Source organism: Rattus rattus, chromosome 8 (genome assembly GCF_011064425.1).
Source record: "Rattus rattus isolate New Zealand chromosome 8, Rrattus_CSIRO_v1, whole genome shotgun sequence".
Classification (NCBI taxonomy): Eukaryota; Metazoa; Chordata; class Mammalia; order Rodentia; family Muridae; genus Rattus; species Rattus rattus.
In genome coordinates, this window is record NC_046161.1 from 104,643,012 (window position 1) to 104,666,719 (window position 23,708).

At 41.3% G+C, this 23,708-nt stretch overlaps 1 protein-coding gene across 21 annotated transcripts in view; it reads left to right on the plus strand.

The window, feature by feature from the left end:
- Clasp2 (cytoplasmic linker associated protein 2) overlaps nucleotides 1–23,708 on the plus strand; it is a 182,605-nt gene that overhangs the window by 40,144 nt on the left and 118,753 nt on the right. For 20 of the 21 annotated variants that reach the window (XM_032910953.1, XM_032910954.1, XM_032910955.1 and 17 more), the window contains exon 7: nucleotides 7,939–8,009. In XM_032910953.1, coding sequence (XP_032766844.1) covers nucleotides 7,939–8,009 — 71 coding nt within the window. Of the gene's footprint in view, nucleotides 1–7,938; nucleotides 8,010–14,805; nucleotides 14,957–23,708 lie in introns of those variants that run through there. The other variant, XM_032910972.1, reaches the window with a different exon arrangement.

Below are 23,708 nucleotides of genomic sequence, written 5' to 3' on the forward strand. Positions count from 1 at the left end.
AAACTTTTAAATGTGAAATCTGAAACACTAAACCTGCTAGAAGAAAACACAGGCAGTACCAACAGGATATAGGTGCAGGACAGGTTAATAATTTTATGTGCATGGAGGGAGGGTGTCAGATACCCTAGAACTGGACAGTTACAGATAGTCCTGAGCTGCTATGTGGGTATAGAATCCTCTGGAAGAGCAGCCAGTGCTCTTAACCACTAAGCTATCTCTCCAGCCCCGAACTTGTTTTATTAATAGTGTTTTTAATCTTTAAGCTACTGGAAACATAAAAAGGTTATAACCTTCAACGGGCTAAAATCTGACTTATTTTTATTTACCCTCCTTTTCCTCTTTCACTATGCCAGTTTTTCTTTTTCTTTTTTAATATTTAATGTTAAGAACTAGCTTTATGCTAACGACTCATTGCTGTGATGGCTCCATTCTAACTTTAATTTTGCTGCTCTCTGGATAGAACTCTCTAAGTCTAAAGTTACATTTTGTTTATATTCAAATTTGTAGTAAAGCCATTCTTTATTTCAAGCAGCTGAAGAATAATTAAATCATAGCTTTAAAATAATTTAGAGATGTTCTCCTTGAGATGTTCTCAGGAGATGTGTGCTGATAGCAGTGTACTAGTTGAACAGTATACAGTGCTACTCACGGCTCACCAAAACATAGCTGAGAGTCAAGAAATAACCTCTTACTTATTGGTCATTGATGCATATCCTCTGTGCAAGACCATGCAGAACAGCAAGAGGTGCTTACGGTGCATTTCCAATGTCCGCATGCAGCATTTCATCCCCTCATAGCATACTCAAGAGTAATTTAAAAAAAAGTAAAATCAGAGGAGCTAAAGTGATAAAACACTTAGAAATTGCTAGATAGTTTTTAAACACTTGAAACCAAATCATATGCTCCAAAAGAGAAATGTTAATAATTTGATCTATCAATGATAAACAAATTTCTCAGTGTTGCAGCATACAGAATCGCTTACACAAATCAGTAGCTTTTTGTATACTTTAATGATTTTTTTATACCAACAGCAATCACAGAGAAAAAGATTTTGGACATAGTCCTAGTCACAGTAACCAAGGGAGTGAAGACCTCCAAGGTGAAAACTTTAGACCTCTGAAGAAAGACATAGAGAGAGACAGTAGAAGATGGAAAGGCATCCCATGTTCATGGATTAGTAGAATTAATACTGTGAAAAGAGCTATTTACCAAAAGCTATTTGCAACTCCAGTAAAATACCCATCTCAATTTTTACAAAAATAGAAAAAGATATTCTAAAATTCATATGGAACCACAAAAGACCCTGGATTGCCAAAATAATCCTGAGGAAACAAACAAACAAAAAATAACTACTGCTGGAGGGCTTACCACTCCAGATCTAAACATGCATGAGAGCCAAACTAACACAAATAACCTGGTGCTGGTACAAAACCAGGCAGCTTAACAGTGCAGCAGAATCAGAGAGCCACACAGGAGTGCCTGCAGCTTCAGGCATTTAATACTCGATAAGGATACCAAAACCAGAAACTGAAAAGGAAAGCATCTTCAATAGCTGATGCTTGGAGACCTGCAGGACAATGGAGTTCCACCTATATCCACCCCCTTGTAAAAAGACTAGCTCCAAATGGATCCAAGACCGAAATGTGAAATCTGAAACTCTAAACCTGCTAGAAGAAAACACAGGCAGTGCCAACAGGATATAGGTGCAGGACAGGTCTTCTGAATTGGATCCCATTTGCCCCAAATTAAGACCAACAGTTGACAAGTGGGACTTCACAAAAGTAAAACACTTCTGTGCAGCTTAAAAAACAAACAAACAAACAAAAACCCAGTTAATTGGGCCTGAAGAGATGGCTTAGAAGTTAAGAGCACTGACTGCTCTTCCAGAGGTCCTGAATTCAACTCCCAGCAACCACATGGTGGCTCACAACCATCTGTAATGAGATCTGATGCCCTCTTCTGGTGCGTCTGAGACAGTGACAGTGTACTCATATACATAACATAAATAATAAAACAAAAATCAAAAAACCAAAACGATTAATTGGGTGAAGAAGGAGCTCACAGAATGATAGAGAAGCATTGCCAATTATAAATCTGACAGTATATTAGTATCCAGAGTATATAAAGAACTCAAAAAGCAGTGAGTGAAAGCAAGCAAACAATGACCCATTGAAGGATGGTGCCTTCTACCTGAACAGAAGAAGAAAACAAAGCCTAAGGAATATCTCAACAATGTTTATCGACCTTAGTTACTAGGTAAATGCAAATCAAAACCACTGAGATTTTATCTTACTCTAGTCAGATTGATGGAACGTCCTCCGACAGATGCTGGCAGGGCTGAGGAAGGAGGTGGCAGTAAAGGGAAACCTTATTGGTTGGTGGTGGGATTGCAAATTGGGGCAGCCAGTGTGAAATCAGTGAAGAGACTTCTCAGGAAGTTAAAAGTAAATCTTGTATTGCCCAGCTATAACCCTCCTGAACATTTGCCCCACAGGACTCGACATCATACTCCACCCATAGCTGCTCAGCCAGGTGCATTGCTGCTGTATTCACAGTGGTTAGAGACGGAAACAACCGAAATGTCTTTCAGTTGACAAATGGGTGATGAAAATAGGGTACATATCCCCATGGAATACTACTCAGCTGTAAAGAAATATAAAATTAGGAGTTTTGCTGGTAAACGGATGGAACTTTAAAAGATCATATTGAGTGAGATAACCCAGACACAGAAGGGCATATATCACATGTTCTCTCTTATTATATGTTCCTAACTACAAATTTTCAAGTGTGCACACATATCCTGGAGTACCATTGTTAGAGGAGAGCTTGGCTAGGAGTGGAGCAATAGTGAAGGGAGCAGCAGGCTACAAGTGCTCTGAACGGGAGAAATGTGCGTGGGGTATTAACAGCCTATGTAAACAAGCCTGTATTGTGTGCCGTCTGTATAAATATGCATGTGTAGTTTAAGTCTCAGAGATGATGAAAACTCCCAACACCAGGCATGGAAACCTTCCTTTGAATTATCGGCCAGGGTTGTCCAAGAGACTCCCGAAACATTCCAGGTTATTGCTGTTGCCCTTGTTTTGTCCCCTAGAGATGGAAAGTAAGTCCTTATTGTTGAATACACAGCACACGGTGAAACTCTAGGCCCAGAAGGACCCTTCACTGGGATCATCTGAAAGCTCCCCCCTGAGAGACTGACCAACAGTCCTACCCAGCTCTGAAGTCTGTGAACCACAACAGTGAGCAGAAGGACACAGTATCCCTAAGGGTTCAGTAGTGCCATGCATACCTTGGCAGTAGCCAGCAGCTCTCTAATTGGACTTAAGACCCACTCAACAAGAGGAAATTGTGCCTGGTATTGGAAACCTAGCCAACTTCTCACAGCTAGTGAAGTCATGGATCTTGGAGAAAGAACCTATAGCCTCCACTTTACTAAACCAGCATAATCCAGCTACACTCCAAATAACTGTCCTTATTATTATTATTCCAAATAACTGTCCTTATACTCACAGACGAATGTAGTCCTCACCGGGGCCTCAAAAAGCAACTTCTTTTTGTAACAGTCAGAGTCCATTGCAGAAAACCGTAACTAATCACAATGTAGAGTTACGGAGCCAGTCCCGGTGGATAAACATCTACCAAGCGACTCTTAAACCTAAGGCTCAGGCGACACTGCTGAAGAGGGGCAGAAAGAATGTAGTAGCAGCCAGAGGAGCAGGAAGCTTACTGTGCGTGGGAAAGGAGTTTATAACTTTCAGAATGTCAATCATAGAGCGATCACATGACCCAACAGTTGTATTCATAGCTATATGAGCAAGGAATAGACAACACGTCTCTACAAAGACCTCTTATGTAAGTGTTTCTGACTGCTTTCATCATAGTTAGCAAACCATGGAAATACCTGTCGCCCACACATCTCTCAGCTAATGAGTGGTTATTCAAATGGAGTAGATCCATGCACCGGAATATTCGGAACCCGGTCATAAAAGCTCCACATCCTGTGATCCCATTTGAATAATGTGACATGTACCTCATAGGTCATGTATGATATACAGCAATAGGAAGTGGATTAAATATTGCCTAGGATTGGGGAGAAGTAAGAAAATGGGGAACAGCTATTGCTAATGGGTGTGTGGGTGTTCATTGAGATGATAAAAATGTAAAAGTTGTAATAATAGTTGTACTACTCAGGGACTGTTCTGTAAACTACTGAGTTGTGCATTTCACTTTCTTTTATTGTGACACTGGTGATAAATCCCAACGCCTCACACTTGTAACACAGATATTCTACTACTCAGCCACACCCTAACTTTGAAAGGCACTCTTCAAAGCAACGAAGTATCTGATACTTGAAGCCCGTCTCAGTCACGCCTAAAGAAGATGTGCTCTGAACACCGCACTTTAATGTACCTTCTTACCTGGGAACCTAGGCTGCACTTACGTTAGAGTTGCATTTCCCTGTCTGTCTTTCTTAGCCTGTAAACCTGAACCTCCCTCGAGTTTCTCTGGGCTCCTATTGTGCTGTGTTCTTTTGGACACCCCTGTCTTTGTTGTGTTTTTCTTCCATTTAATTTGCTACTCTCACCTCACACACAATTATTTAAAACTATCTAGAGTCTTCTTTCCGCATTTTCTTCCCTTGTCTTTAGATTATATATGTAAAGATGTTCTGTTAAGAATAACTCTGACTTTCATTTCAGCATGCAGAAGGCAGGGGCAAGTGCAGTTTTAGTTTGAGGCCAACCTGGTCTATATAGGGAGTGACAGGCCAGCTATGGCTGCGCACTGAAACCCTGTCTCAAAAATTTTTCTAAAATATGTGTTTGAAGCTTAATGACGGGGATTGGAGTCTTGAATGAAGTCTATGTTGTGCTTATGTCATGCTTGTATTTGCTATAAAGTAATGCTCTGAATAGGAGATTAAGTATTTTTAAATAAATACCAAGGCTTCCTGTGAAGGTTGCTGAAGAAGAGTGCTTGGGAAGAAGGGAGGTGAAGGACAGACTAGGAGAGCATAGGAGGAGAGTGCGGCTTGCAGCAAGGTGCAGGTGTAAAGTAAGCTCTGCTCTTCTCCAGCCTCGCCTGGGTGCAGCTTTGGAGGCTTCCGCTTCTCCTCCCCTCTCATGGCTTCTAGAGGTGCTGTTACTCTCCAGCTGTCTCAGCCGCTGCTGCTTCAGTGATGCTGCTTCTGTCTCCCTCCCTCGCTCTGTGCTTTACTGCCTCGCTTTAATTCCGTGCCAGTCCTGTTTCCCTTCTGAACTTTGTTGTTATTGAAGACAGGTTCTTCTGCATACATTGGTTTTGAACTCACTGATGGCTTAAGCTTGCCTTCTGCAGCACCTACTCCTGCTTTCTGCCTCTCAAGCAGGATTACACCCACCCACCAGGCTTATTCTGAGCTTTTGTCTTAAATTTCTTGTTCCCATTTTCCTAATATTTAGAAGAGTTGCTCTTAGGCTTTTTGTCTTTTTTTCTTTTAGTGTTGCGGAGGGAGCCCAGCTCTTCACGCAGTCTCACATTTCTCACAGCCTTATTCTGCTTTGTCTTCAGAAAGCTTTTCCAAATCCTTTCCTTTCTGTCTTTGGCCCATCTGGACTGGTTCTAAGGAGTCAGCTTGCAGTGTTACCTTGCATCTCATGCCCACATCATACCTACTTTAAAGGCTGTTCAACCCCGTGGACGGTAGGCACTGTGTTGTGTAAGAGGTGACCTGTGTCTTTCCTCTGCAGATACATTAAAACTGTTCTTGTTGGATCTGTTGGGGTTGGAAGTAGGTTAAGGTTTAGAAATTGTTTCTAAGGAGTTCCTAAGGGGTTTTTAGCTAAAATATATATTTTTCTTTTTCTTTTATGTGTGGGTGTTTTGTCTGCACGTATGTCTTTGCACCATGTGCATGCAGTCTTGGTGAAGGCTAGAACAACATCAGATACCCTGGGACTAAGTTACAGCTGACTCAATGCCACATTGGTGCTAGGAATCAGTCAAGGGCCCTGGGGAAGAATGTCCAGTGTTCTTAACTGCTGAACCATCTCTCTAAACCCTTCCATCTCTCCCCTCCTGTCCTCGCCTCTTCCCTTTCCTTCCATTCTTTTTTCGATTTTCCCCTACATAATATTTCTGTTGATTATTTGGGAATTTCACACAGAGCACCCCAGTCACACTTGCTTCCCATTCCTCCCAGGTCCACCCTCCCACTCTTGTTCCCTCCCAAAACCACAACCACAAGTCCAGTTAGTGCTGTCCATGAAAGATATTTAGTTATTTCTTTAATAGGTATTGGCATTCTCACCATTTTTTATAGGCTCACTTTATAAGTAAGAAATGGCACGATGTATCTGAAGACTTCACCAGTGTTTTAGAAAATAAAATTATGGAAGAAATGTAAAAGTAAGCCAAAGGTAAACATTTGGCAGTTAAAACCCATGGAACTATGGTTCTCTTTCGTTTCCCAAATATATATCATGAATTTGAGAATAAGCCACAGAATGGCAGGTTAGAAAGTTAAAGAAAAAGCAGACTAGATAAAGTAAAGCAGTGATGGCAAGGTTTCATGCTATCCCACGGAGACCTGTGTGAGCGTGAATGCTCCAGGAGAGTGAATTCTCGGCACGGTTCCTTTTATAAATGAAGGGAATCAATGTTTGCATGTGGGTCATTTGGAAGTGTGGTTGCTGCTGTGTTTGACAAGATTGCTCTCGCTGCCTCCAGAAAAGGAGCATTGTTGTTCCCTGTTCCACTTCTCTCTCTTCTGTTTTTCTCTCTGTAAATACAGCAGTTTGAGGTTAGAATCTGGCATTTATTTTTCTTGGTGAGAGTCCCAAAGATTGTCTTGGAGATTGTGATGTAAATATTGCAAGTCTAGTTGAATATGAAAGTTAAAATTGTCTGTAATAGAAATACCGAATAAAGAAGTTAGTTACATTTTTTTCTGTTTTCAGTTAAGAAGTTTTTGATGACAGCATATTTGACTCCATGTCTGTAGCTCCACATTTGTGGACACGATAGCCACAGATTGTGCCAACCACACATCAAGTACCATTGTGCTTACGATGAGCACCTCTGTTCTAAACATGGGCAGATTGTGGAGTATGTTATTGTCACCTCAACCATGTGGTCACGTGTAGACTTATACTGCATGTTTACGTACTACTCTAGAGATGATTTAAAGTCTATGTAAGGACACATCTATGTGTTGGTTTTTTTCCCCTCCCTGTTTGTGTTCCCGATTTTATTCTGTAATGAGTATGCATTTTATTTCTAGTAAATATGTTTTGCTGGGCAGTGGTGGATCATACCTTTTATCCCAGAACTCAAGAGGCAGAGGCAGAGGGATGTCTTGGCTAGTCTGATCTACAGAGTGAGTTAGGCCCAGGACAGTCAGGACTACACAGAGAAACCGTGTCTCAAAAAAACAGCACAAACAGAAAAAGAATGTATGTTTTGTGGGGTTTTTTATTTTTATTGTTTTAAGTATTAGTTGAAGTGCGGAAAGCGTGGAGAAAGTTAGTGGACTTGGTGCTGTGGGAGGCAGGCGTACAGGAGAGTCCCAGCTCCTGCCCCAGCAGCACCACTGTACTTCGTCCCTTCTTTACGTCAGGTCGGTCTTTCATCTCTGGAGCAGGAGTCTCACAAGCTTTTGAACTGTGTCTGAGTGGATCTGTTACAAGGATGGAACTAGAAAGTTTTTTGCTGGGCTTGGAGAAATAATTTTGATGAAATTGTTTTGTATGAAAGTTGTCTGTTTTGTCAAGGTATCCATACATAGAAAGGTCAGTATTTGACTTCTCATGAGTGGAGCGTGTAGGCTTTGTGTCTTCTTTTTGAGTCACTTCTATAAATAATAAGACAAAGCCCTAGAATCTTTTCCAAGAGATGTGGTAAAGGAAGTTGTTTCTGTTCATCTCTATGTAAAAACAATTTATTCTTTATTCCTAGATTAGAAATGATACTTGCCAAATTTGATGAAGTTCAGAATTCCGGTGGTATGATTTTGAGCGTCTGCAAAGGTAAGAGTAATTAAGTTTTCCAGCTCTTAAACATTTCTGAGATGACTTAGTAAAATGTTAGATATGAAGTTTGTTTTCAAGCCAAGTTTGCATCTTTAATTTCAAAAGCATTGTTTTTGTAGCTTGTAAACTTAGCTAAGGTGTAGCAGCGGACTCTTCTATCCCGGATCTGCACCTTCTTTGAATCGTTGGAGTCGTGAAGATTTTGTAATGCGATTGTACTCTAAAGGGATAACTTTTTGTCTTCGTGTGTGTTCCATGTGTACATCGTGTTCTTAGAGTCAGAGTAATTATTTCATCTTGCTGGGGGCAGTTGGCGGAAAACTCCAGCGTGCTGAGCCTGAGTGACAGTCTGTGAAGACACAGCAGGACTTGTGTACAGTGGTCATCTTTGTCTGCTGAAGTAGAATGGGTTTAGGGAGGTTTGGGATTCGTGTCTGTGTCCACTGATAAGTTGGCATTTGATTTGTGGTTCCTTTCTTTTTTATAATGTTGATAAGTTGTGTTTATAGTCTTATCAAATAGCATCTCCCTAGACTGTACTTATCAGCCACATTTGTGAAGAATAGATTGTCTTCCTAAAGATGATGCAGTTGTTTTTCCCCAAGTGGGAAAGCAGCTTCACGTTAGACAGCGGGCTAGCCTGACAGAGTAAATGGTGTTGGAGGAAAGTTTTGTATGACATTAAAGCCATACAATAGGAAAACTAGCTAACATATCATTTAGGTTTTTCCTCTCTGTGTTCACTTGAGGTCAGGCTTGGTTGTACTGTTTGGTGGGGTGACAATTTGGTGTTCTGCAGGTTGTGTGTACCTTAGTTTATACTTAGATCCTAAGCACACATTGACATTGTTCTCACTCAGACAGCTGTTTCTCACATCTCTTCTTTGAATAGAAGGTGTCTAAGAACAGCATCCTAACTGGTTTAGTTGTTGTCTTTACTGGTGCCTGTAAAAAACCAGAACAGCAGGAAAAGGAAGAGCTGTTAAATTTTGTAACTTGGGGTTTTCATAGCATCCTCGTGTGTTCCACACTATTTGGTTATAACTAAGGACATGTTTAGGTTATCTCAAATATATATGATTTTATATGAGAAAGACTTGAGCATCCTTAGATTCCCTGGACCAATCTCATTATTATGGAGGTACTATGTTGTATTGTTTTTTTAAACAATATATCAAATTGTTTAATTTTACTAATGAAGACTCAGGAGCCAGCCGATGGCATGAAAGCCTGCTATCTCAGACAGACAGAGAAAGCACCCAGCCGACCTTCCTCTTCAGCTGAGGCCCTACCACGAATGCCCTTCTCTCACTCACACCATCTTACAAAAACCTTCTTCAAATTGAATTTCTCTCCCTTCTATTTCCTGTGTGTCTCTCTTCTCATCCTCTTGACTCCCTCTTACTCTATGTTTTTTTTTCTTTTTTTAAAGATTTATTTATTTTATGTGTATGAGTACACTATAGCTGTCTTCAGACACACCAGAAGAGGGAAATCCCATTACAGATGGTTGTGAGCCACCATGTGGGTGCTGAGGATTGAACTCAGGACCTCTGGAAGAATAGTCAGTGCTCTTAACCACTGAGCCATCTCTCCAGCCCTATGTCTTTTCTTAATAATCTGGTATTCATTTCCTGTGGACTGGTCATTTGCTCCAACTCTTGACCTATGGTTGACTTTATGTAATCCTGTTTATGATATTCAAACAGAAAGCTATGAATTAAAGATGTGTGCTAAGGGTGAGCCACACCACAGCTAAAAACAGATTTTTCCAGAAAATAACACAATCATAGTGTGATCAAATATCCTGCAACACAAAATGCCATTTGCTTAGCTCTAAATCTTGGCAAAGGGTTGATGCCAGTGAGGCGTCTGTGTCAGAACAGTGGTGGCTCCTGCTGGGCTTAGGCTGTGCCATCTGAGAGCATGAGGATGGCCTGTGTCCGGGTGGTCAGAGAACAGCTGGTTCTGACAGGTGAGTGTGGACAGGAGTAGAGCACTCCCTCCAGTGACTCACATGGCAGTCTCGTATCCTCTCTGACACACTGGTCCTCAGTGTCTGAAGATGGGCTGCCCTGAGTTGTTATCTCCAGGTTGGTAGCAGCCTCTGAGTCTCTGGTTGAGCGGGGTCAGTGTGAAGCAGGTGAAATAAGAACCACCAGGCATGTGGGTTCCCCTCCCCCTCTCCCCACGTTCCCTTGGGATGTGAAGCTGTTGGCTCCCTAAGGCTCTCCTGGCACCCCTGCACGCCATAGGTTCCGTAGGACGTTGAGGTTCTTCCCTGAGCAGCATTTTCTGATGAGCAAGGGAAAGAGGCAGGGTTTAAAGGAAGCCTTTGTGCAGCTTCGCACCCAGTGTTTGAGTGGTTGATGTGAGAGCAGCAGAGAGGGTACTAATGCTCTCAGAAGTTATTGAGAGAGGGGTGGGGAGGGAGGGTAGGCCTGTGAGCAAGCATGACGTATGTACGAGTTCTGTTTCCAACTCAGAGCCTTGTGGGTAACGGGGAGTACTCAACCACTGAGCCCTATACTTTGGGGTTTTCATTGGTAAGGTTTATTTTTATGTATATAAGTGTTTTCCCTGCTTATATATGTACGCACCATGTTCGTGTGTGGCCCACAGAGGTCAGAAAAGGTCATCAGAGTCCCTGAAACTTGAGTTATATGTGGGTGCTGGAAATAACTGGATCCTCTGGGAGAGCAGCAAGTGCTCTATACTGCGGTGTCATCTCTCCTGTACTTTGTATTTTAACAAAGGTAGGGAGAGGAGAATCAGGAGTTCATGATGAGATCATCCTGAGCTATCTAAAACGTCATCTCAAAAATAAACAAAAAGACAGCTTTCTTATTTGAATTTTTAAATTCACTGATAAATTCTAGGTGGACTTACACTTGTTAAGAAAACTTGTTAACTGGATCTAGAGTCTGGAGCAAAGGCTTAGTAATTAAGGATTACTTGCTACTATTCCAGAGGACCTGAATTTGATGCTCATCATCTCTATCAGGTGTCTTACAAATCACCTGTAACTCAAGTTCTAGACTCTAGAATCTAGACTGGATCTGACCCTTTCTTCAGGACTCCTTGAACACTGCACTTGTAAATCCCCACGGAGGAACACATATACATAATATAAAAAAATAAATTTAAATGAGTAAATAAATGAATGAACCTCAGTCTGTCTGTCTGTCTCTCTCCCCTTCTCCTTTTCCCTCCTGATTGCCCCCTCCCCCCCCCACTGACCTAGTCTAGGCCAGGCCAAAGACTAGCAGGTTCTGTGCTGACGACCCACGAGTGTAGTTGTCACTGTTTATTCTTCTTTATACTTTGCTTTTGGAGGCCTGTGGTCTGCATGACATTGCTGTTTGCATTTTAGCTTTATCATGTCCAAAAACAACCCCTGGTACCTCCCTCTTCTCCTCCCTATACCTCCCTCCCACCCACTCCTCCACCATCCCTTATTGCATCTCACGTGGCCCTGGCCAGCCTAGTACCTCACACGTTTTAAAACTATAGACATGTGCTCAGTCCTAGCTCTGTTCTCTTCTTAACCTGTCTCCTCCCCAGTTCCAGTCCTTTCAGTCAGTTGTCTCCAGTGTGATTTGATTATCCCTTCTCACTAATCCATTGTTTCTACCTCTGATACGTCCTGCTTGCTTGGTTTTTCCACCTTTACTATCAATACTTAAGGTCTCCTTTAGTGGGGTTGGGGATTTAGCTCAGTGGTAGAGCGCTTGCCTAACAAGTGCAAGGCCCTGGGTTCGGTCCCCAGCTCTGAAAAAAAAAAAAAAAAAAAAAAAAAGAGGTCTCCTTTAGTGTTTCCTTGAACCACTGTAGGAGACGTATGTTTGGTGTCAAACATACATAGTGTGGTAACAGTTAGCAGTGGGGAAGATACAGGTATTCCTTGTTCATGAGATTTACATTTTTCCTAAATAACCCTGCTGCTAATTGGGAAATCATTAAATGAAAAAAAAATTTCCACTTATATTGAGAAAAATTGTGATGCATTTTACTTTAACTCAGGATACTTGAATAGTGTGTGTGTGTGTGTGTGTGTGTGTGTGTGTGTGTGTGTGTGTGTGTGTGTGTGTGTGTGTGTGTGTTGGTGACTCTTGGAGAAGTCCACTCCCTTGCTTTCAGGTGTATCTTGTTTAAAAAATCTATATTTAAAACTTCTTAAAAAAAAAACTTGTGTAAAGATTTCAACTCCGCTTCAGCTCAGCACCTTGTGGGACTGAGGGAGCAGGGCTCAAGGTAAGGGCTTGTCTGGGAAATGCAAGCTGGGGGCTGGGGCTAGAGCTCAGAATATTCCCCTGTATACAGAGCTACAGAGCTGTCAGATCAGTCCCCAGTAGTGCTAAACAGTTGTTAATTGAGCAATGAAAATATTTTTATGGGCCATACTGGGAAGACCAATAGTTTATAGAAAAAAGTAATTTAGTAAAAGTTAATTCAGCATTTATTTCTCTACATTTTTTTGTCCCACAAAGTTTTCCACTCTTTGCTTTTTTTTTTTAAATCACATATTCAAAGTAAAATTACTGAGATCAGAAACTCTTTAGGACAAAATAAACGCCCACTGTGAGATGTGGGGAGTGGGTCTTTGGCACAATAGGATGCCACCTCTTCTTCTCACGTGGTGTCCCTACCCAAGGGATATTATCTTGGGTTTTTCAGAGATAACATGAGTTATAAATCTGTTCCACATGGTAGTCTGTGGCCAGAAACTGGTATGGCAGACAGTGTCTTTGTCTGTGACTTCTATAATGGAATAGCAGGTCTTGCAGTATAATGATTTAGAGTGTTTGTGATGAGAAATATAAGCAAGAAACCCAGGGGATTTGAGGTAAAGAGTCATCGTCTGAGCAGTCATTATGTGAAGAAAATAGAATACTGAAATTATAAGTAATTCAGTGATGTTAAGTCAGCTTCTCTCAAGAAGTGTCATATTTCAGTTGAAACTTGATAGCTTTGAATAACTAGTCAAGAAATAATTGTCAGGAAAACACTTTGCTAGAAGAAATAATGACTATGAAAGCTCAGAGGTGAGCAGGTCTTGATTATTTGAAGAACAAAGAAAGACCTTGGCTTCCTGGAGCCCAGTCAGGGAGAGGAGACAGTGTTTGTGGTGTCAGACAGTGAGCAGAACCATGTGTCGAATGTCTCATAGGCCAAGAGAACTTTTGATAGGTTCCTAGAGGTCGGAGCCATGAAGGATTTTGGTCTAGAAAGGGACATATACATGGGGTGACATGGTGTCACACTATCTTCTTGGCTTGCCTGTTGAGAGAAGCCTGCTTTTGTTGCTCTTATGTCCTGCTGTATGGCTACACATTATTCTTTGTTTCCCTTTGGCTTCTTTCATGAGTGCCATTGCAGTGCTCTTGACTGAGGCTCTGATTACACTCTTTGACTTTAGTTTTAAAAGAACTAGTCGGTCAGAGTCAAGAACACTAAATAATATCATCAGACTTGAACATATATCGTTTGGTTTAGGAAATAATGAGAAATGCACATTTGTTTTTTTCTGGGGATTTTAAGAAGCTGGACTTTAATTTTCATGTTACAAAAAACAAATTGGCAGAGTCCCTGAGTATAAAGGAATTAAGTTTACAATTAGAAGGAAAGTGGAATGAAAAGTAAATGTATTGTGTCTGGAAGGCACCAACACCAGCCCAAGAGGAAAAGACGACAAATTGGGGTGCTCTGTGATTGTGAAGGACCTGGTGCTGACATGGAGCTTTCTAGACCATCTCCTAGTACCTGACAGATGTGAACACTAAGCTTGCTGTTGGCTGCAACTGTTTCCTTTTCCTTCATTGTGAAAACACTGTTCTGTCTGAGGTGCTTAGGACCAAGTACAGTTTGGCTTATAATCACAGTAGAGTGATTTCCAGGTTCTCTGAGACAACTGCCAGGAAGAGAATTATTTACCTCAGAGGCTGACAGTAAAGGAAAGCCTAGGACTTAGACTTTAAAATCACCGTGGTAGTCAGCTTACGGCAGTCTGCACCGTAACGTGCAGTCCAGTTTTGTGTATATTCATAGCATGCTCTTTGGTAGCGAGCAGAGACTCTCTTTTCTTAGGTTGATTTAAGAACATGTCTCTGTGGCCGTGAGCCCCAAGGCCTTCTCAGAGCTTCATAATGTGGCGATGGCTCTGCAGCCTGGGTAGTGGGTGCTTAGCTCCCCTGCAGCTGCGCACTGCCTGGTTCTGTCTTCACCAGAAGCAAGCTTTGTTCCGTGTGGCCCTACTGTCCGCGCACAGAGCTGCCTTTGATGGGCTGTCTTTGACGTGATTTGTTTACAGCAGCCAGAATGCTTCCTGCATAATGAGAACAGTTAATCATGGAAACTGGGCTCTTCCTGTCTGTGCACTTGTAGCGGCTTCTGTTGTAAATATTAAAAGGTAATGACCAAAGGATGAAAACCTTTTTTAAAAGGTGCAAACCATCTAATCCATCAGATCATGTGACTGCTACTGATTTCATGGATATCTTTAGGGAAGCAGAAAACGATTGCTGAACACATGCCTTGTGTTTTGATGATTGCATTAAAAGTCCCCGAGTGGGATGACATTTATTGGCTCTCAGAGCTTTTCTTAGATTAAATTTCAGACATCCGTTACAAGGAGAAATATCACAACGTGTATCTAACAGCATATGTGCAGCTAAAGAGTAATGTTGATCAAGCCCTGCTAAGGTCCGCTGAAAAAACGAGGGTTTTCAGCAAGACCCCAGACTTTTATTTTGAAGTGGAGTAGCAGCTGTTGGCTATTGCGGTGCAGAGCTGCAGCGCGGCCTGGGTCACACAGTGCTCCCGGTGCCTGTAGGCTGCAGGCCGAGCCCAGTGGCGCAGGCACTAAGCTACACTTATTTTGCTGTGATATTTGACCTTTCGGTTTGAGGGAGCTCCCTGGACCATCTGAATGGCTATGGGAGATGGTGAGTATGATTTATTTTTCTTGCTGTGCTGTGTTATACACTTCGCTTTAAGGTGATGATCGTTTGCTGTGTAAGAAATCTATTTTCCCCTACGAATGAAGGACATGTACGTGTTTGTGTGTATTTTTGCTGTATGTGGGCTTTTCTTGGGTGTCTTTTTCACTTGATGTGTCAGTGTGGGGTCTGGCAAACATAAGGTGGAATTTGCCTTGCAACCCAAACACGGCTTCCTCAGTCTTTGGTATTGGGTCATGAAGGATAGTGGACGGATAGTGTCATGAAATGTGCCCAGAAGCCCTGGAGGGGGACATGGCCTTTGGGGCAGTGGCAGATTTAGGCACGGAGGTTTGATTATCTAGCTTGATATTTCCTGTTGTATTTGACAGAATTTCAATTCTGTGGTAATAAAATACTTAGAGAAGCAAAATGGCTTGCCATGGATACTATACTAATTAGTATGCTCATGGTTTGTCAGTGTCTTTAGTAAACAGCCTTTAAGAAATTTATATAGGACATAATTTGATCACAAATTGCCTTTGTTGGTGTTTTGGTAAGGGCAGTCTTAAAAACACCTATTTGGACAGTGTTTTATACTTTTCAGAGGCACTTTCATATACTTTATGTACATTGTTTCCTTGGACACAAATGACCAGTGAACTACACAGATATTCAGTGTTTCCATTTCACAGATTCGGAAACTAAGACCTGCTTAAAGATCTGTTCCAGGTCCTGAGAGAGAGCAAACTGGCCTGAATTGAGAGCCACAAATGCTCTGCTATTGTCCTTCAGAACACTGAGTGTTCGAGCTTTTCCTTGTCACTACCCTTTTATTAAGATGCCTAGAGATCTGTTCCACAGTGACATCAATGTCAGAGATGTGTACAGACAGTGTGAGGTTTTACAGTGTTTTGCCTTTTTCTTTTTCTGGTGTGTGTGTGTGTGTGTGTGCGTGTGTGTGTGTGTGTGTGTGTGTGTGTGTATCTGTGTATGTTTGTGTATCTGTGTGTCTTTGTGTGTCTAGGTTATTATTCAGGACTCCTTGCTTGGATTTGTAGATTTTATATATTAGTAGTGACAGTCTTCCTATGATTAGATTATGACCTCTGCCCAACGAGAGTTGGTCCTCTTGACAGTATTAGGAATAGGTTGCAAACTTACCAAGTTGCTGTTATTGATAGTTGTTTAAAGTATTTATGTACATTTAAATAGAAATATGATCATAAATTTTGTATTACACATTGTTATGAGTGATTTTTTTAGAATTTAGATAACTTTTATATGACATTATAAATAAGTTAGATATACTTTATTAATTAAAGTAAAAAACAGTAAATTAATTTCTTATGTACTTAAGAGCATTTCCAAGTTTCTTAGGAAAAGAAAATAACAAAAATGCTTAATTTTTAGGCAACTAAATGTTGGATTTGCTTTGAACCATATCTAGGTTTCACTTTATTTTTTTTTTTTTTCTTTTTTCTATTTTTCGGAGCTGGGGACCGAACCCAGGGCCTTGCGTTTGCTAGGCAAGCGCTCTACCACTGAGCTAAATCCCCAGCCCTCACTTTATTTTTTTTATAGCAAAGCGTTTTAGCTACTCATGCATGTTTACTTGGTTTTTACTTTCCAAATAATACATACATTCAGGCAGGTTAGCAATAGATTAACTTTTGTTTTTCATTCAAAGTAATGACCTCTTGTAAAGTTTTCAACTAATTCTCTTTCTTAAAATAGTAAGGCTTTTGTTGGGTTAAAATATACCTTTTTAAAAAGTCTGAACAGTCGAGAAGGGCATGTGTGCAGCAGGCAGGACGAATAGTTAGCGTCGGGGTGGCCGCCCAGTGTGCTGAGTCTCTCACGTGCAGTTTGAATGTGCGAACACCGTGCACGGTCTCATTGCTCTGCCTATTTGCGCATTTAAAAATTTTAACTATGAACTTAGTGTGTAAATGTCATCTTTTTAAAATTGGAATGATGGTCATATTACAAAAAATTCTGTAAACTTGTTTATGCAGTGAATTCTGCCTCTTATATGCTTTAACATATGAACCTTCACACAGACTCTGTGTGGTTTGTTGCTTATTTGCCTTAGCAGTGGGGACTGTGGGAATGGAACCTGGGGCCTCCCTCACTCTGGGCAGTCATTTTACACTGAGGCACACCCCTTGAAAGCAGTCATTCTGAGTATATTTTCAAAATTTGCTCTATCTGCTCAGCATATGAAGTGTTATAAGTCATATATGTCAAGTGTTACTCTGCCTCCTCTGTGTAAACTGTTGAATCGTCTTCCACTGTACAGATGCAGTCTAACGGTTTTACCTTCAGTGAAAGTTTACATCCTTTGCCATGTATAACTTAAGTTGTTCTGGGAAAGACACGTTTGCTTGGGCTGTTTATGTGAATACAGAGACATGCATTTTTTTTTCCAAAATACTTTGTAAATGGCATTTTAGAGCCAAAAATCTTGCTTTAAATTGTGTTAGCTATAACAATACTCCAAAAATACTTTATTATATACATTCCAACAGTAATACCTACTAGCCAACATTCTTTTCAGTTCAGTGCTTGCTATTATTAATTGTTTAAACAATTTGCCAAACAAATCATATCAGTGAAAAGTGTCTCAGACATTATCAAACATACCTGCTTTCTGGTAACCCTAGTCATCTTCCTATGACCGTGTGTGTGTGTGTGTGTGTGTGTGTGTGTGTGTGTGTGTGTGTGTGTGTGTGTGTGTGTGTGTGTGTTGTTCATTCATTCGTTCTGTGAGTTGCCTTTTAGCTTGCTTTATTTATTTGGTCTTATACTTATACAGGTGCATGCGAAGGCCAGAGGTTAGTGTCTTTCTCCATTGCTCTTGTGTATTTTCTAAGACAGCATTTCTCAGTCGGCCTGGACTTCACTGTGTCAGCTAGGCTGACTGGCCAGCAAGCCCACGGGTCCCTGTGGTGCAGCCTTCCAGGGATGGGAGTGAAGCTTTAGATGCTGTTTGCTGTGCACCGAGCTCAGCTGTTTTGTGGGTGCTGAGTGTTTAGTGTTTGTGCCGTAAGCACTGACCACTCAGCCATCTCCCTAATTGCAAATTGCACCTTGTGGCATCTTTGACCAAATCATTTGACTTTTTATTTGTTTGTGCTTGATCTTTAGGTATTCCAGTTGTGTCATTGGTGGTTTCATTTTAAGGTCAACTCAGATTTATGAGGTCCTGGAACAACTTACTGCATGGTGAATTCTTAAGGGTAGATTTTGGATGTTTTTAACTTAAGTTGTTTCATTCTTAATTCCAAAGCATAAAACTAAACATTTGAGTAATTATGTAATATTATGCTCTTGGCAGTCAAATCAGAGAGGGTTAAATTTAAAGTCTGTAGGATTATTATGTGGTACTAACGCCTGCACTGGGCCACAGACGCATGAGAAAGGAATTTGGCCTTTTGTTGTTCCTGCAGAGTGACTGGAAAGAAATAAGGTTTTGTAATAAGTAGACTTTTTCTAAATTTTAAACATCTCAATATAGTCTATTAAAAAATTAATATTTTAAGAATATGCACAAGTGGGGCAGGCATGGTGGCAAACTACCTCTGCACTCAGGAGGAAGATGCTTTGTGATTTCAAGGCCAGCTTGGTTTATATAGTGAGTTCTAACTCACCTAGTGAGATCCTATTTTTTTTTTTAAGGGAAAAACCCATTTTTAAGGGGTCACCCTTCTGTGAGATCCTCTTCCTTCTAGGATCACTTCTAACTCATTTAAAATTTAGTTTAAGAGGAATAGAATACTAGCAGGAAACTAATGCTGAAAAGATCCTTCTTCCTTGCTCTTAAACATGTTTTATGACACATTAGGATTATATGATATAAATCACAGAAGAGAAACCTGCTTTTTCACCTGCTGATGTAATTTTCTACTAAAAATCAATGATAGGATAAAAAAAATAAATGTATGGAGAGAAAGTAAATTATAAGGAGCAAAAGAATGGATGTTCCTGAGAATCAGGAAAGCCAGTGCTACACCGAACAGTCCAGAAGAGATGATGTTTCAGGGAGTGTTCAAAAGCCACAAGAGGCTGATGGCCACTTGACATAGTCACAGTCCCTACTCTGCTGATGGGCTTTTCTATTCTACCCAGGCCCTAAAAAAGCAGTATTAGCGTCAACGTAAGGCAGAAGACAGTAAGTAGCCAGTGGCTAAAATAAAGTACCCTAAAAGTAGCCATGCTGGCCCTCGCCAGCCAGCCAGCTTGTGCTGCAGCTCTGTGAGGTGCCTTTAAACACATCACAGACTTCCTGAGGCAGTCGCCTTTTACCTGTTGGCAGTAGCAAGTATTTTCTTTCTTTTTTTTTTCTTTATTAACTTGAGTATTTCTTATTTACATTTGATTGTTATTCCCTTTCCGGTTTCTGGGCCAACAACCCCCCAATCCCTCCCCCTCCCTTCTGTATAGGTGTTCCCCTCCCATCCTCCCCATTACCGCCCTCCCCCCAACAATCACGTTCACTGGGGGTTCAGTCTTGGCAGGACCAAGGGCTTCCCCTTCCACTGGTGCTCTTACTAGGCTATTCATTGCTACCCATGAGGTTGGAGCCAGGGTCAGTCCATGTATAGTCTTTAGGTAGTGGCTTAGTCCCTGGAAGCTCTGGTTGGTTGGCATTGTTGTTCATATATGGGGTCTCGAGCCCCTTCAAGCTCTTCCAGTCCTTTCTCTGATTCCTTCAACGGGGGTCCCATTCTCAGTTCAGTGGTTTGCTGCTGGCATTTGCCTATGTATTTGCTGTATTCTGGCTGTGTCTCTCAGGAGAGATCTACATCCGGTTCCTGTCGGCCTGCACGTCTTTGAGTAACAAGCATTTTCAAAACTGATGTTGGTAATGAACTGTACTCTTTAAAGGTTTACATATCTTCTTTGTACTTGTAGAATGATGTGGTTTGATGATCCTAACAATTATTGGCTTGAACATTTGTGATAGATTTCTGACTTTTACGAACCTTGTTTACTATTTACCTTGGTATATTTTATGACATGTTACTTTATTAATGCCAGGAATGGTCCAAATTGTGATTGTCTCTTGCTTGCTTGAGTTGTCGAAGGTCTTAAATCTTTAAAGAAAACCTTCCGTTTATTATTCAAAGGGGAAAAAAAGCTAGCAAAGACTTTAAAAATATTTTAAATTGTTCAGTTATAGCTTAGAATTATTAGAACTCCCACTTCTAATTAAAATTTTTGTTGTTGTTGTTTGAGTCAGAGTTTCTCTGTGTAGCCCTGGCTGTCCTGGAACCCAACTCTGTAGACCAGATTGCCCTCAAGCTCAGAGATCCGCCTGCCTCTGCATCCTGAATACTAGACTTAAAGACATGTGTTACCATGGTTTCGCAAATTAAGTGATTTGTTGTTGTTGTTGTTGTTTGCTTGTTTTGCTAAGTTTTATTTCTAAAGACTTATTATTTTGGTCCCTGGAAGCAGTGTGTTGTTATATGTGTGTATGTGTATGTATGTTGTACTAGTGTGTGAGTGCATGAGTGCACACTTTGATGACATGACCAGAGGTTACTCCCTGGTGAGTGTCTTTCTCAGTTGCTCTCTACCTTACTTGTCTCTCACCAAACCTAGAACCCACTAGTTCCCAGGGTAGGCTGACTGTGAACTCCAGAGGTAGTACTTCTTCCCTGGGGTTACAGAACCGCCACCGCCACCGTGCCCAGCTCTGCGTGGGTCCAGGAGATTTGTACTCAGGCTTTCGTGCTCATACAGAAAATAGTTTTCCACTGAGTGTCCTCCCCAACCCCTGTGGGGTTAATTTTTGAATGGTGTTTCTCCTCTTTCTTGCTTCTGCCTCCTCACACAGCAGTGTTAGTTATTTGTTGGACTTACTGGCTTGTTCCTCGGTGTCTTTAATGTTTCCTTTCAACTTTCTCTTTACTGTGCATCCTCAGAAACATTCTTCATTTTGTCATCCAAACCTTTAAATTTGGCAAATGAAAGTTTAAATGGTTCCAAAACCTTTCATTTTCCTTTTCAGTAGTTCCTTTTTTCTTGAGGAGTGTGGGGGACTGAGACTGACTGTCTGTATCAGTGTGTCTAAGTATCCGTACACCCTACTCACTTGTGGAAGCTTATGTGTATACCACATGTAGGTGTGGACCTTCTGAGTTGAAGGTTTTAGTACTGAAGCCTTCCCATCAGTTTTCAGTGGCTCCTAGTATTTATTTCTGGCCTAGGCACTGTCACTTCTGTAATTCTGCAAGGTAAATAATTTTTATGCTACAGCATAAAAATTCTTGGGATTCTGATTTGTAGCTGGACACAAAGAAGTAATCCCAACACATAGAGGTGGGGACAGGATGATCGTCACAAGTGCAAGTCCAGCCTGGACTTTATAGCAAGACTGTGTCTAGGAGTCAGGGGAAAAAAGAATCCACGTTGCAGCTTTGCAGTGTTCTTCCCAGGAGTTAACCGTCCCTCTTACAGGCTCTTGTAAGCGTGTGCCGACTGTCTTTAGGGCTTACCTCACATAATCTGCCCTTAATTCACATGTTTGCTCTTACACTCTGCTTACAGTACTGGGTACTGGTGCATGGATTTTGAAAATAAAGTGATTTAAGCTATAATTTTTACAGTGTAAGTGTTCAAATCTCAGTGGCTTTATAACTCCTCTTTTCAGCGTGTTTTACACTAGGATTCAAGCTAGGCTTCCCACTGTTGTTGGCTGCTACATCTCTTATCAGCAGGAGAGTTGGTCTTTTTGTGACATTTGTTTAGCATCTCTCAGGTGAGCATTCTCCATACTGCAGCTTGGAGATTGCACTGTATTAGTGCTTTGCTTGGTTGTTTTGTTTTGTCTTTGTTTGTCTGTATCTGGCCTTTTGGAAGTCTCTTGTAGTTGAGGATGACCTTGAAGTCCTGATCCTCTGGCTCCCTCTCCTAAGTGCTGTGATTACAGGCTGTACCATCACCTGGATCTGTATCTGTTGTATTTCCTGAAACTTGAAAACACTTTGAATGGCTTGATCAAAACCAAGTCTGATTTGAGCGTTTTGTTTTGTTGATATCGATTCTTCAGTGGTGCTGTTTTGTGTGACTAGTTTGAATGAAAACAGTCCCCATATGCTCATATATTTGAACGTTTGGTCCTCCTTTGGTAGGACGTGTGTCGTTAGATCCAGATTTGGATTTCTGTCACAAGACGTATAATATCTCGTTGTCTTTGTATATCTAGTTATCAAGCAGATCCTTCCTTTATATTTGTGTTTATCCTTTTAATATCCTCTGATTCCAGTTCTTTGTAGGGGATCACACTGGTCTGCCTTGTGGCTTTGAAGGAGGTCAAGAACATAAACTGATGAGTGAAGAGGCTGCCCCAGTGCTGTAGACAGGTGGTGCAAATCCAGCCTTAGAGTAGCGGCGGTGGCAGCAGCAGCAGCAGCAGCAGCAGCAGCAGCAGCAGCAGCAGCAGCAGCAGCAGCAGTAGCAGCAGCAGGGAGCAGTGGGTGGGCTTCCCATACTGCTGGGAGTTATATAGGGCAAGAATTGTTGGTGGATGGTCGATGTGGGCATGGTTGACTGTGTAGGCTGTGAGTCCACAGTTTGAACTTGAGTAGCAGAGATAGCGATGTCATTTATCACACTGGTATGGGAAGACTTCGAAGTAGTGTTGGTAGAATCATCTGTGTGAAACTGGAGGTGCCTTTGACACCTCAAAGAGGAGACGATTTCCTAAAGGTCAGGTCAGAGTAGCTTAATCTAGGCCAGAAGTGGGTACTGGAAATTTGGGAACATTTTGAGGATACTTAACCTGGAAAATCGGTGAGACACTTCAGAGAAGCTGTGGAGTGCAGAGGAGACTTAGACACACAGTGGTTGGTTTAGACAGGAATTACCTATGCAAAGACTTAGCGGGGGACCCTGTGGGGACAAAGGAGAGGCCATAGAGCATCCTGTGAGTTTCCTTTGACATGAGTAGTGTAATTATATAGTGCAGCAGTCTACTAACCCTCTTGATAATTCACTGTCAGTAAGGATCATGCTCAGTGACCCTCACTGGCCATCTAAGAGTGCAACAGCCCGAAATCCAAAGTCCTACTGCTTGTCGTTTTATTAGAATAAGAAGAATATAGTGTCAAGTGAAAGAGGAGCTTCGATGTAAGAAATAATTAATAGGAAGTAGAGTGTGTTTCTGGTATGCAAATTCCTGGTATTGAGAGTTCTTTTTGAACTAGTTGTTTTACTGAAGAAAACCCACACAAAATTAATACTGTGAGACCTATGTACTTTTTTGTTTTGCTCGTTTGCCCTGTGAAATGGAATAATTTTTATGTTTTATATATTAGATATAGTTACTTTGGAGTACATTATTGTACTAAGCATAAAGGAGGAAGTTTAAAAAACATTCAAAATTATGGCCTGCCCTCAGTTTTAAGAAAAAGTATAGTGTGTGTATGTATGGGTTTGATTAAGGTTTAAAAAATCCTGGGAAAGGGGTTGGGGATTTAGCTCAGTAGTAGAGCGCTTGCCTAGCAAGCACAAGGCCCTGGGTTCAGTCCCCAGCTCCAAAAAAAAAAGAAAAAAGAAAGAAAAAATCCTGGGAAAATTGGTGTCATTGCATACAGCTGTGATTCCAGGATATGGCACATGGAGGCAGGAAGGTTATAAATTTGAGACCAGTCGAGTACACATGGTGAAACCTTGGGGGTACCTGTTGTTCATACTTGATATGCTGTGTAATAAGTCCTTTCAGGCATAAGGCAGTCAGGCCCCTGTA